The following is a 15,000-nucleotide window of genomic DNA, read 5'->3' on the forward strand; positions in this document are numbered from 1 at the left end:
ATTAAATGTTTTTTTTTTTTCTGAAAATGATTTATATACTTATCTGAATGCAATATATGAACTGGCTGAATTACTCATTTGAATCATTAGTAGTTGTACAAATATGGAGATACATCAAGGAGATGACTTCCACTAGAAATAGAAGTGTAAATTTGACTGAAGGATAAAGGATAAACCAGATATGTGGAGTAGATGCTTCCCCTAGGCTTATGTACACTATGGCGAGCTCGGCCTGTGTCCGTGAGTGCTGACTCGTGAGTGTGTGCCAACGACTCGATCTGTGCTTGGTCCTTACCCAGCCTCAGCTGTAACTGCTAGGCAACATTAGAAACTCATGAGCTTGGATGAGGCTCAATCTGCTGACTATGGGGATGTGAGGCTGACACGCTACCACTGTACTAGCCAGATGTCATTTGACTGAATGTGACCTATCTTGGGATCTTAATAAAACAAAGAGGTTACCTCTTGTTTCTTAGGACTACCATTAACATTTCTTTGTGATGCGGTTAACCATTATCCATTCTTGAATCCTCCTTTTGTATTTCAGAGGTGGCATTCTGGTGGAGCAAGGTACCTATTCCTTCACCATACCTTCAGGTGGTCAGCAACAGCAGCAACAGCAGCAACAGCCACAACAGCAACAGCAACAGCAACAAGTAGTCTATGCCCAGCCACAGCAGGTTAGTCCAGCCAGAGAAAAGGAGATGCAGGCAATGCTGCTTTAATGTTTATTTTGATAATCAGCCAAGAAAGGTGGAAGGTTTTGATTGTTGACTAAATATTTTCAATTTTCTTGTGTCACTATCTATAGTCATCTGAAGTTTAAATGTTGGACATTTTATAGAGAAATATCTTTAATCTTACCAGGTTGTTTACGCCGCACCACAGCAGCGAGTGGTGTACTCACAGACGCAACAGCAGCAGGTGTACCAAGTTACTCCAACGCATTCTCAGCAGGTAGATTTGCAGCCTGGGCTGGGCATCTCAAGATGTCTTTTCTATTATTTTCTAGACTTATGGTATGAGATATGTCTATATATGTTGTATTAGCAAAATGATACACAGTAGCATTTGGTATGATTGAGCATCATAACTGAAGGAATAAATAGCCTGTAATTATAACAAAAGAAAAAATGCAGTACGAAAGTAAGCCGATCCCTTAAAGCGGTGCTTTTATATAAAATAATTAATATGTAGCATTATAGACAATATGGGAAATCTAATGGTAATAAGTGCAACAACAAAAAAAAAGATTGTAAATATTCTAAAATTACCAAAGTCTTTATTGTCACATATAAACCGTATTTTGTTCACATTATGCAAACTTAGGAGGAAGATAAATCTACATGTTAACACTAAACAAGCAGATCACCTAGACCAAGCTCTGATTCTATCCAGAGTTACATTACATGTTCCATTTTTTTGCCGTCATGCATTTCTTCATCCTCAGCATAAAGTTTGTCATCACATCCTTACATATGGTATGGCTTGTATCCCTTCTCTTATTTGCTTTTATCTCCTTAGTCTGCTGGTAATACACCTTATCCAGATATCCCTTAGATTGAAGTCTGGGGATGAGAGGTCGTGCCACCGGGGAGCCTACCCATAGTTGACCTTCAGACTGATTACAGTTTCTCTGAGTGCTCTTATGAGCCAAACATGAGACAGTTGTGAGGTTTTCACATTCTCCCATCTTGTAAGAACCAGAATCTCCCCTTGAGTGATGGATAGTGATGTCAGTTCCTCTCAGAATAATTTGAAGACTTCATTCAACATACTCCTATTTTGTGACTCACATCAACTTGTTTTGCTCTTCAAAGAAAAATGGACCAGTGATTCCATGCACTGCAGTGGTAGTTCAAATATATTTTTTTTTTATGAAGAAAGGTTTCTAGAACTTTGAAAGATTTATCTTTTCCCCACAACACCTTGCTTTTGGAATCGACTTTTCCAAAGAAATCAGAATGTGCATCATCTGAAAACTAAAGTTAATCCAAAAATGGTTTTGTCCTCTCCATCTTTTGCAAAAGGTTCTTAGGTCTTTCCCTCTTGACTCAGTCAGTAGTCTTCAGCTTCTGAGCAGTGTACATTTTGTATGGAAACTTTCAGAAGTTATCTGTCATACCTTTTGAATCATAGAATGTGGCAGCAATTCCTCTGGGATTGTTTTAGGCTAAGGTGCACAGTCTTGGACAGCTTCACTGACTTTAACAGCCATATTCTAAGTCCCAAAGCGCGCCGTGTACATGACATGAACATGCCGCGATTCTTATTCTAGAAGCGCGGGTTCGCGGCAAAAGCGTGGCAAATTCGTGGCAACTGCGTGGAAAGTATTGGAACAATCGTGGAAACTCCGTGGCAAGGGGGTAGGCTTGTCACGATAGTTACACGAGTGAAAAAAATCATATTTTTACTGTACTTTTTCTTACCAATACTTCATATGAGCATACTACGTTTGAAAAGTAATACCTATATTGGTTATATTAGGCATCATTGTCCTAGACACGGATTACAAACTCTTTTAGGAAAACATGGATTCTCTGCTGATTTTGAGTTTGTTTACCTTTTGGCGGACTTTTCGAAGGAGAGTGAAGTTAAATGAATGGTAAAAGTAGTCAGGGACGTAAAATTAAAGCATATAATTATATGAAATATGTTTTGTGTGGATCAGGTTCGCATACAACACAATACATTAAATCTATGCATGATGATATAAAAAAAATGGCATATATACCAGTTTATACAAAGATAAAAAAAGGAAATCTGTTCATAAACAACGATCCTCTCCATTTGTTTGTTTTGAATCGAGCGTTTTACAGAGTGAATTTACAGCGCGCGCGTTAAAAAAATGGTGTCAATTTAACTAACTAGGAACAGGTACAACGACTGATTCATACCAAATTGAGTATCTTGTTTTAGTGCTACTATGATGTTGTTTATCTTGAATTTGTCGTTGAAAACATTTTCATTCATCCGGAACAGTTAAAACTTGGAATGGTTGGTAAACCTGAAGCAACTGCCGCAAACTTGCCACGCTTTTGCGTCCTAGAATACCGCATTCGTTACATGAACACGACATGGACATAACATGAACATGACATGGCCACGACACGCAGAAAACGTCATAGAATACGGCTGTAAGTATGCTTCTCGAGTCATCCAGAATGGCTCTCCAGTTTGCTTATTTAGATTTGACATAATCCCATGAGTTGCAGATTTCTTAACAAACTGGCTGTAAACCTAACCCTTAACCACGGGGCTCATGGCATATTTTGCCTACTTGACTTCCACTGGGAGGTAAGCAGCCGTGATTTTCATTCTGAGGTGTTTTCTTGAGCGGCTCATATCACTTTTATCTTACTTTTATTTTTCAATGGGATCCAGGGATTCATCTGATCAGAAGCAGATTCTACATTTCAGCGTGTATGTATTTGTCTGTGATGTCCTTTTTTCTTTTTCTATCTATTTATTTACATTTTATAAATGCCTAAACTAAAGTTACAGAGATGAAGAAATTATGAAAAATAATTATATTTAAGAACAATCTTGTGTTCTATTGCTGACGTTCCAGCAGGTCACAACTGCCCCACCTGGAACTTGGAGGGAAAATTTTTGACGTTTCAGGGTGTGACCTGGAATTAAATTATTTTTTTTTTTGATCACAACATGATAGGTGTCAACGGTTTGCTAATGGGGTTAATGGAGACTTGTGGAAAAAAAAAACTCTATTATCTATTGGACAGCCTTGTAAAATTCATAATTATTATATTTTTTCTCTAATAAAATTTGAAGTTGTAGGTCCCCATTGGGGTTTTTAGATTCATGAGACCAACTTTGCTTTGCTCTGAACAGAGATGTAAATGGTTATATTTTTGGCATCACCCTGTATGTTTTTTTTTCTTTCCTTTTTGATCCTGATATAGGAAAAGATAGACTATTATTGGAAGCATGGAATCAACCATAGGGTATCTGATCCAACATCTTCCAATTACATAATTTAAAAAAGTTTAGATATATAAACACTAGTGTTCCAAAGAGTGGCAAGTCAAACTACAATAAAATCATAATAAAATAACTAGTACATCATGTTTTGTGTTAACAGGTTCTCATACAACAGCAACAGCTAGCACAACAACAGCAACAACAACAGTTACTACAGCAGCAGCAACAACAGCAACAACAGCAACAGCAGCAACAGCAGCAGCAACAACAGGTTCAGCACCATTACATTACACAGCAGGGCCAAAGGATTATTAGTAGGTAAGTGTTTATGATTTATTTGTTTGCTTTTATACTTAGAAATAGCTTTGTAACCCATGACATAATATCATGTCATGCAAATATTTTGCTCCTACCAGATGAAGTCCTAACACATCAGGATCTCTCCCTCAAAACATACGTTTTACATTGTTATGTATGTATATACTCATAGGAGTTCCATTTGTATAGACACATCTTTATTCACTTTTGAAAATAATGTAAACAAATACAAAAACGTCTGATTATCACCCTGTTGAAGCAGGCGGGTGAAAAGCTCTCATATATGCTTGGTGCAGTATAGCCCCGGGAGAGATCTCATGCTTAGTCACTGTTCACACTTGTTATCTAGGCGGTGGGAGCAGCATTACACAAATGTATAAATATAAGCCCCGGTGTCAATGGGTCAAGTAAGTCCATCGTTTTATTTTATTTTTTTACAATAGCCGTCATATCCACTGGCTCAAAGGAGTCAGTGGACAGGAAAATGTGTTGTTGGTTTTCTGTTGCCACACTACCCTGGGCAGTGATGCCAAATGCATAGCTCTGACTCATTCTTGGAAATCAGTGTATGATCATAGCTAGCATTTTATGTTTTCATTTTTTCTACACCGTGAAGCATTATTTTAGCAATCAAACAAAATAGATTGAATATAAATGTTTTCTCTTATGTCAAATACTCATGGAATAGGGATATGAAAATAAGCAAAACAGGTTCAACCACCAAGTTACTCATGAAATTTCACTCATTTGAAAGGTGGCAACATGTGATAGGTTTTGTCTCAAGAAATCATACTTTAACCCATTCACGCCGGTTGACGTGATAGCACGTATTGTGGTTTTCGCGTCAGACGCCCTGGATGAGCTATGAGGGGAAGCTGCGTGCTCGGGTAGAGCGAGCGGGCAACCCAGGCTTGTGGCTTGTGCGGCCGAGAATCTCGAGGCGTTAGGCTTATGCGTTTGAGAACCCCGGTATTGCGACCGCGCAAAGTCGGAACAGCCCCGTTGTGAATGGGTTAATCGAATCTGTACTGATTATGTATAAATTCTAACATGAATTCAGTTCTTTATATTTCCTTTTTTTATGTGTTCTGAAGATAAATATTGTATAATATTTCAAATAAATTGGCTAATTTTTTTGTGCAGATCTGGATCCAATAATTAACAGTAACACTTCAAAATTAAGTAAAACTCTGCTTCTCATTAAAGACTACTTGCTCAGAATGCATCCTTCTAACAGACTTAAAAGCTTTAGTATGCCAAAGACAAAAGTGTAAGTAGTCAAATATCAAAGCTTATACCACCAAATTATTACTTATGCCTGTCATCACATTTCATTTTCCTATGTAGAGGTCTAAATATAACCTCACCTGCATATGAAAGCACCTATCCCACGATACCTGTCGCAAAAAAGGTGTCGTGCCAGTGCTATTGTACCATACTGCATGTAGGTTAATTATGTGGTTGAGTGGTTAAATTTTATGCATTAACCCAATGATGACGGTGTGTCACACCTGTGTGACACGGCAAAGTGCCTGATGACGAGGCGACACACCAGTGTGACACGGCAAAGTGCCTGATGACGGGGCGACACGATGTAGGGGGTTTTCATTTCTGGTCGGGCCCGTTGGGATTGGGTTAATGACACTTGGGTTTAGTTGTTTGTTGCAGTAAGCTTACACCATCTATATATGGCACTTTCTGAATTATTGATGTCTGTCTGTATTATTTGTGATGAAAATAAATGACTGACTATTCAGTAAGATGGATATTTTCTGATATGTAGGAATACCATGTAGGCATGAAGAGTGAGCTCACATTATTTTCCCTGTATTTTTCCAGAACACAGTATGTTGCTCCTGAGCAGTTGAGACTCCAACAGCAGCAGGTACAAGTTCAGCAGCAGCAAGTACAGGTACAGCAACAGCAGCAAGTACAGGTACAGCAACAGCAGCAAGTACAGGTACAGCAGCAGCAGCAAGTACAAGTACAGCAACAGCAGCAAGTACAGGTACAGCAACAGCAGCAAGTACAAGTGCAGCAACAGCAGCAACAAGTGCCAGTGCAGCAACAACAGCAGCAAGTACAAGTGCAGCAACAACAGCAAGTACAAGTGCAACAGCAGTTGCAGGTGCAGCAGCAACAGCAACAACAACAGGTGCAGGTGCAACAGCAGCAGATTCAACAGATGGCTCTGCAGACTCAACCACAAATAGTTCAGACTGGGACAGTTGGGACAGGCCAGCTGCAGCACCAACTCGTGCAACCACAGCAAATTCTTCAGTCAGCTCAACAACCCTCCCAGGTCACCTACCTTGAGCAGGTAACTTTGTTTTGTGTCTTGTCTTGTTTTGTGGGTCGCCAGGCTTTTTGTGTGTGTGTGGGGGGGGGCATATGGGGGAATTTATTGCTTTTTTGTTTATTTGTATTTAACTCCCTCCCTCTCTCTCTCTCTCTCTCTCTCTCTCTCTCTCTCTCTCTCTCTCTCTCTCTCTCTCTCTCTCTCTCTCTCTCTCTCTCTCTCTCTCTTTCTCTCTCTCTCTTCCTCTCCCTTCTCTCCCTCTTCTCTTCTCTCTCTCTTTCTCTCTCTCTCTCTTCACTCTCTCTCTCTTCTCTCTTCTCTCTCCACTCTCTTCTCTCTCCACTTTTCTCTCTTCTCTCTCCACTCTTTCTCTCTTCTCTCTTCTCTCTTCACTCTCTCTCTCTTCTCTCTCCACTCTCTCTCTCTTCTCTCTTCTCTTTTCTCTCTTCTCTCCACTCTCTCTCTCTCTCTCTCTCTCTCTCTCTCTCTCTCTCTCTCTCTCTTCTCTCTGCTCTCTCCTCTTCTCTCCTCTTCTCTCTCTCTCTCTCTCTCTCTCTCTCTCTCTCTCTCTCTCTCTCTTCCTCTTCTCTCCTCTCTCTCTCTTCTCTCTTTCTCTCCTCCTTCTCTCTCTCTCTCTCTCTCTCTCTCTCTCTCCCTTCTCTCTCTCTCTCTCCCTCTCTTCCCTCTTCTTCTTTCTCTTCTCTCCTTTCTCTTCCTCTCTCTTCTCTTCTCCTCTCTCTCTCTCTCTCCTCTTCTCTCTCCCCTCTCTCCCTCTCTCCTCTTCTCTCTCTCTCCTCTTTCTCTCTCCCCCTTCTCTCTCTCTCCTCTTTCTCTCTCCCCCTTCTCTCTCTCTCCTCTTTCTCTCCCCCTCCTCTCTCTCTCCTCTCCCTCTCCCCCTTCTCTCTATCCTCTCCCTCTCCTCTCCCTCTCCCCTCCCTCTCCCTCTCCCTCTCCCTCTCCCTCTCCTCTCCCTCTCCCTCTCCCTCTCCCTCTCCCTCTCCCTCTCCCTCTCCCTCTCCCTCTCCCTCTCCCTCTCCCTCTCCCTCTCCCTCTCCCTCTCCCTCTCCCTCTCCCTATCCCTATCCCTATCCCTATCCCTATCCCTATCCCTCTCTCTCTTTTTACATTTAAAGAAAATTGTAGTTCAGTTAATGTTTTCATTGCTTTTATTTGCATTATTGAGAAGTATGGTATTTTGCTACATTATGTAGCAGTTTTTAGTGGTTGATATTATTTTCTATTACATGCACTCATCAGATTCATGAAGACTGCATTTTCCCAACCAAATTTCAAAAATGAAGATAAACTTAGACTAACTGTATACTCTAGCATAAGTTCTAGATTCTCAGATTCATATTTAAGAAGGGCTATACTTCAAAGAAATGATAGTAATAACAAACATTAACGTAGCCTGTGGGGAATAAGAAAGCTGCATTATAATCTTAGAACTGCATGCTTACCTTTAAGGTTAAAAGTAGTATATTCCACAATAGGAAATTGTTTCCTTGCAGACAATCAAAGATGACAAAGGGTTGATGCACATAGTGCGTACCCCAATAAACATGAGCAACATGCATCCCCAGTCCCCAGCTCAGGTGGGTGGACAGCCTGCTCTGACCCAGTCCACACCATTGCTTTCCCCCCCCACACCTCAGCATGCAGCCCCCATGTTGCCAGGGCTGGGGATCCGTGCTGGCACACCCCAGACTTCACTAGCATTACCCCGAGGTCAAGGCCCAAGACTTCAGCGTAATAACTTGCGCCCTGCTACCCCCACCCTTCACCAACAGCCCCAGCAACAAGATGAACAACAAGCCTCATTCCAGGAGCATTATCTAAAACAACTGGAGAACAAGATTACCACTCAGCAGAAGGGTGTTGGACGAGGCAAGGTAAACAGGCCCTCTGCACAAAAGCGCAAGATGCTCTCACAGCAACTTGGGAGCCCACAACAACAACAACAGCAACAGAAACAGCAGGTGACATGCCTAGCTTAGAATAATTCAGTGTGAGAAGGCTCTGGCATAGGGTGTTACCTCCGATGATTTTAACATTTGTGTGTTTATTGATCACGGCCCAGCAAAAAAACTGCTCCTGCGGCTTACCATGGTTGCTTCAAACATATGTAGTATTGGATGGATTGCATTGATTCTATGATTCTTTGGATCAAGTTTGATTATGGATGCTGTTTAACTTTTGCATCGAAGAGAGAGAACATTGTTGTGTAGACTGTTTATCCAATAATTAAGAGAAAATTTTAATGGTAGAAAGATTACAAAGATTGTAAGACTGTTTAAAAATTCAATGAAGAAATCAAAAGGATGCCTATTCTAAAGCAGTACAATATCTAGTGTCTGCAATTGACAAATCCAGTTATATCTAAGTCATGGAATATTGTAGATAATAAATGACTAGATAGTGTAACCCCCCCAAAAAAAAAAAAAAAAAAAAAAAAAAAAAAAAATCTTGGAGCAGTGATTATAGCATGGTGTGCTTTAGATGCTTGCCAAAGTGCACATCTTTAGTGTTGAGATCCTTTGCATTTTCCCCTTTTTATTGGTGGTGGGGACTAGATGTAAATTCTGTAGAGGAAGGGGGAAAATGAGGGCAAGTCATAAGTTGCAAAATAAGAGAGAAGGATTTTTTTGTTCTTTTTTTTTGGCTTATAGGCTTTTGCTTACTTACACACTGTTTTTGGGTGTCAAGGGGAAAAGCATAATTGTGGTTAGTTCATGGATGAGGTATATATTGTTTGTTTCTGTTGTTTTTGTTTCTGTTTTGAAAATATAATTAAAATAAAATGAAAAGTAGTTGTTGGGCAGATGTGCTTGTGAGGAGGAATATTCTGTGAACTTTTTCATTATTTCAACATTTGCTACAAGTAGAATTCTTTACTGACATCTGATTAGATATCAGAGGGAATGTTGGTAAGTGCTTAGTTCATCACTACTGCTATTGATATTTGTATTCTGTGCTATTATTCTTTTGCAGAATCTAAGATGACTCATTTTGATTCTCATTGGGTTTATGCATCTTTATTTCTGTGTGAATCTTTTTATACAGAATACCAGTTATCAGTGATTTTGTGTATTTCTTCCTGTTAGGTTTTTATACCTTTGTCTCTGCTATTCTGCTATATTTCTCTTCTTTAATTAATGCATAAGTGCATATGCACACTCGCTCCATTCCTTATAGCCTTATACACTTTTTTGCAGGTTTAAAGTGGACCATTTACTTCACCAGAAAACCTATCTGTAATAACTGAGATATTGTTTTCTAGTTTAAAGGTAACAAAAATGGCCAAAATATTCACATGTCATCCAATAGAGACAAACTGCCCATCAAAAGATTGTTCTTGAGACAATCTTTCTTGTGATACATGACATAAAATATGCATTAATTGCCTGATGACATATCATTCATATCATGGCTTGGTTTGTCTTCCCACAACTCCTCTTTCCCATCCTGAAATTGTTAGTCTACCTTAGGTTAATGTTGGATAATTGTTAGACCAAGCTTTAATAATGATGTAGCCACAGAATGTAAAATGGAATTTTCGGGTCAGAAAGTATATATAATCGGGGTCATATGAGAAATTGACTCATCTCTATGAAATGACCTCCAACACGCTTTAGGTCTGTATTTTAAACATTGAACACATTGAATCTTAGATGTCAATTGTCATTCATTATAGTACACATTTCAGTGTTTGTGTGAGATTGTTTTTGTACTGCACATCAGTTATCAGTGATAATCCCATCATAATATTGGTCATGAAATGCCCTTCAAAATGATATAATAGTCAGGCTGCCTTGATGTTCAGCTCACTATAGGTAAAAGGTCACATAATGGACCCACAACATCCTCCATATATACAATCGTCTTAGAGGTAATTCTAAGAAGTGCAAAGCATATACCAGTGCATTTCAAAGTTGTGACAGACATGACTCACATTTGCACACTTCAAATATGCAGTCTTTAGGAATAGGGTTACTCCTCTTGGTTGGAGCCAAGGGAGGGAAAGAGTTAGTGAGGGAGGGAGGGAAAGAGTTAGTGAGGGAGGGAGGGAAGGAGTGAGTGAGGGAGGGAAAGAGTTAGTGAGGGAGGGAGGGAAAGAGTTAGTGAGGGAGGGAGGGAAAGAGTTAGTGAGGGAGGGAGGGAAAGAGTTAGTGAGGGAGGGAGGGAAGGAGTGAGTGAGGGAGGGAAAGAGTTAGTGAGGGAGGGAGGGAAAGAGTTAGTGAGGGAGGGAGGGAAAGAGTTAGTGAGGGAGGGAGGGAAGGAGTGAGTGAGGGAGGGAAAGAGTTAGTGAGGGAGGGAGGGAAAGAGTTAGTGAGGGAGGGAGGGCAGGAGGAATGCAATCCCACAATGAGTCACATTATACTGGGAGTTAGCTTTAGTTATTTTCATATGATGGGACCCATCAATCTACAGTTCCATTCTGTACTCTGTAGCTACAAAATTACTGGAGTCAATAAACAGACAGCCGGATCTTCCTCGCACTGACCCAACATATTAAGCACTGGTAAACTGACACCTTTTGGACTGGGAAGTAAGGGCTGCCAATTTACACCTTAAAATGACCTCAATTTTTCCACTGGGACACTTCAACATCTCGCTTATTGCATCCATGGTTTTCTGATTGGGTAAGTGGGCTACTTCGGAATGGCAGTGGGTCACTTAGGTTTATTGTATGCACATTGGAACTCTCTTAGTTAATGTATTATTACCTTGTCTCTCTCTGTTTATTCTCATCTTCTCCCTTAATTTCCTCTCTCCATCTTTTCCTTCCTCCCTCCCATTATCTATTTTCCCCCTCTTCTGCACCCTAATGTTAACCCTTTCCCGACGGGGCACTCGCTACGTGAAGACCCCTATGCCGGGCGATTGCAATATTGCATTGAAATCGTCACACTCGCACGACGCCCCGGCATCGGGAGTTTGGCTGTGTCACACGGGTGTGACGCACCGTCGTCATAGGGTTAATTTGCATATGGTATTCCCTTGAGGTTTACATTTACATAGATTTTTTTTTTCTTTCTGTCTTTGATTATTTCAGGGCCTGGTTAGCCGGCCAGGTCAGGCCATAGTACAGCGAGGACCAGGTGTGATAGGCCCAGTGACTCAGTCTCCTCAAGTCCAACAACAACAACAGCAACAACAACAGCAACAACAACCACAACAGCAACAGCAACAGCAACAGCAGCAACAACCACAACAGCAGCAGGTGCAACAACAACCGCAGCAGCAACAACCACAACAATCACAGCAGATTTTGGTCCAGGTGGGAGTCAATTGGATTACAATTGGATGGGTATACTTTGTTTTTTAGATCTGCCAGGAGAGGTATTCTCTTGCTTCCAGTTTCATGTTTGTGTATGCAGAATGATTTGAATACAATGCAAATTATGCAGGTATATCAGAATGGGGTTGACTATGGGAGCAGTTAACTCCATTTTATATTTTCTTATTTTCCTGTCACCACCAGTAGAAGATTGTGTGTGTTCAAAATCAATTGATTTGTTGTTTACAGAGCACAACCCCATCGAAGAAGTTGTCACTGTCTCAGTATAGACAGAGGAGGTCTCATGATCTTAGCAGGGAACTGCAGCAACAGCCACAGGTACACCAGCAACAACCACAGCAGCAGCAACAGCAATCACAACAACCACAAAAGTTGCAAGTTCAACAGGGAGCCACAAATGATGAAGTGAGAATGTAAGTTGCCTGCGTGAAGGATATATTGTAGTTATGTTTACAACGAATAAGAGGAATTTAAATGCAAGCAGTGGCTCAACAGTACAGGTGAACCTCTTGTTTAAGACATTGACAGCTTTTAGTCTGAAATGGCACTGGGTTTTTGAAGTGAAAATGTAAGTGACATAATGGTTTGTCAATTTACTGAAGAATTTGTATTATGGGCTTCAGTGGAAGTTTTAACTCTTTGCAGACCTCTGTCAACAAATAACACGCTTAATGAGCAATACTATTATGTGCAGCGGGCAGATGGTAGTAGGATATTGGCAGTTGTGTCATTAAATCAAGGGGTTTCAAATACCACAGCACAACAGTCCTCCACAACTACTGTCACAACTATGGCAGGTTCACAGTAAGTGGAAAAATGGTTTTATCTTTTATATATGTTCTTTGTATTATTGTTATTTTTTCAAGTTAAGATTTAGATTACGATTAGATATCAAAGGTAGTTCTCACAAGGGTCGTCAGTTATGAAAGACTTTGATTTCATAACTTGTTAGGATCCAAGATGTGCACATTTGCAGTTTAAAAATGTTTTCCTCCAGAACACCACACATGAGTTCAACCACAGTCGGTGCCAACTCTGTGTCTAAGGCTAAGCCCGAGGAGGGACTGATTCTTAATAGCAGTACTGTAGCAAAATCTGCAAGTCTGCAAGTAGCCCCAACAAATTCTTCCAGAGTTGTTACTCCCAGCAACCCTCCAGTGTCCGTAGCTGCTAAAACACCTCCACTCCAGGAACAAACTGTCAATTCCACTGTTTCAACAGACCAGAGTGACACAGAAGGGGTGAGTTGCATCATTGTTTTTCCTGTCCCATCTTGGTAAAAGGAAGAAAAAAAGAAAAGAAATATCTCTAATTGTAAAAGATATTTTACATGTATTTTTTAGGTTGATGTAGTCCATTCTTTATACTCTTTTTTTCATATTTTAATATTGTCATATTTTGTTGTACCTTCAAATACTTTTTTGAATGATGGAGATCCAGGAATTTATTACATCCTCTAGTAACCTCAGTCGAGTGTGTCACCCTTTACAGCTGTGTTGCCTTGATGGAGGATTATTTTTTAAAGATTGTCTGGCTATCCCTCCCTAATTCCCAAACCTCCTCCTGCCCCGCTGAGCCTTCCGCTGTGTGTTCTCCTCCCACCTCATTCTCCCCTTAAACTCCCTCCAGGCATTGAGAGACCATTACGCCTGCCATCCCATCCCATTAGGACCACCTCCTGTCCCTTCATATAGTGCCTCCTGGTATAACTGAGCTACCTGCAATACTATTTGTTTTTCAGTGTTACTGCATAAATTCATGATAAGTTCATAATTTATTACTGTATAAATTGTTATGATAAGCAATTCTTTGACTTTATAGTACAAGACATACATTTTCTGGTGTGAAATTAAGCTCTTTAAAAATCAGACTAAATATGACTTTGTTCTTTTGTTTTTGTTTTGTGTGTGAGAGTGAGTGTGAGTGAGTGAGTGTGTGCAGGAGTGTGTGTAAGAGTGAGAGTGAGTGTGAGTGTGTGAGAGTGAGAGGGAGTGTGTGAGAGTGAGAGGGAGTGTGTGAGAGTGAGAGGGAGTGTGTGAGAGTGAGAGGGAGTGTGTGAGAGTGAGAGGGAGTGTGTGAGAGTGAGAGGGAGTGTGAGAGTGAGAGGGAGTGTGTGAGAGTGAGAGGGAGTGTGTGAGAGTGAGAGGGAGTGTGTGAGAGTGAGAGGGAGTGTGTGAGAGTGAGAGGGAGTGTGTGAGAGTGAGAGGGAGTGTGCGAGAGTGAGAGGGAGTGTGCGAGAGTGAGAGGGAGTGTGCGAGAGTGAGAGGGAGTGTGCGAGAGTGAGAGGGAGTGTGCGAGAGTGAGAGGGAGTGTGCGAGAGTGAGAGGGAGTGTGCGAGAGTGAGAGGGAGTGTGCGAGAGTGAGAGGGAGTGTGCGAGAGTGAGAGGGAGTGAGAGGGAGTGTGTGAGAGTGAGAGGGAGTGTGTGAGAGTGAGAGGGAGTGTGTGAGAGTGAGAGGGAGTGTGTGAGAGTGAGAGGGAGTGTGTGAGAGTGAGAGGGAGTGTGTGAGAGTGAGAGGGAGTGTGTGAGAGTGAGAGTGAGAGTGAGAGGGAGTGTGTGAGAGTGAGAGTGAGTGTGTGAGAGTGAGAGTGAGTGTGTGAGAGTGAGAGGGAGTGTGTGAGAGTGAGAGTGAATGTGTGAGAGTGAGAGTGAATGTGTGAGAGTGAGAGTGAATGTGTGAGAGTGAGAGTGAATGTGTGAGAGTGAGAGTGAGAATGTGTGAGTGTGGAAGAGTGGGGGTTAGAGTGCTAGTACTTTTTTTACAAAGTCTAATCCTTGTGATCAGAAAATATTGAGTATATACTAAAATATCTGATTATTTAAATTTTCTAAATTCACTGAAATGGAAACTATATACCTTACAAGAAGCTTAAACCCTCAAGTCATTTATTACACACTCAGGACAATTGTCTCCTAAGAACAATGTTTCTGGGAGGGGTGCACAACCCCTGAATTTTTTTCTGGACACTGGACCACCCATCTTGGAAATATATGCGGTGTTTTAGTGTTAAGGGATTTACTTTTTTACGTGTACTAGTTACTTATCGTCCACATGTGTCTCTACAGAGTGGAAAGCGACGGTTTATCAAGGGCCGGGTAGCAGTGTGTAGCAATTGTGGCATCCTGAGTGAAGACCTTCT

The 15,000-nt window shown here is 41.0% G+C and overlaps 1 protein-coding gene across 15 annotated transcripts in view; it reads left to right on the forward strand.

The window, feature by feature from the left end:
- The window catches only part of velo (sentrin-specific protease 6 veloren), a 28,647-nt gene that overhangs the window by 6,350 nt on the left and 7,297 nt on the right, over positions 1–15,000 (forward strand). For 6 of the 15 annotated variants that reach the window (XM_086543158.1, XM_086543159.1, XM_086543162.1 and 3 more), the window contains exons 3-12: positions 548–680; positions 868–957; positions 4,103–4,260; positions 6,100–6,580; positions 8,071–8,538; positions 11,616–11,840; positions 12,090–12,274; positions 12,507–12,665; positions 12,859–13,102; positions 14,927–15,000. The exon at positions 14,927–15,000 is cut by the window's right edge and continues 148 nt beyond it. In XM_086543158.1, coding sequence (XP_086399284.1) covers positions 548–680; positions 868–957; positions 4,103–4,260; positions 6,100–6,580; positions 8,071–8,538; positions 11,616–11,840; positions 12,090–12,274; positions 12,507–12,665; positions 12,859–13,102; positions 14,927–15,000 — 2,217 coding nt within the window. The remainder of the gene's footprint in view (positions 1–547; positions 681–867; positions 958–4,102; positions 4,261–6,099; positions 6,581–8,070; positions 8,539–11,615; positions 11,841–12,089; positions 12,275–12,506; positions 12,666–12,858; positions 13,103–14,926) is intronic. The other 9 variants (XM_086543164.1, XM_086543165.1, XM_086543166.1 and 6 more) reach the window with 6 other exon arrangements.

The sequence above is a fragment of the Penaeus japonicus genome, unplaced genomic scaffold, assembly GCF_977035675.1.
Source record: "Penaeus japonicus unplaced genomic scaffold, GWHDUDI00000001_assembly GWHDUDI00000013, whole genome shotgun sequence".
Classification (NCBI taxonomy): domain Eukaryota; kingdom Metazoa; phylum Arthropoda; class Malacostraca; order Decapoda; family Penaeidae; genus Penaeus; species Penaeus japonicus.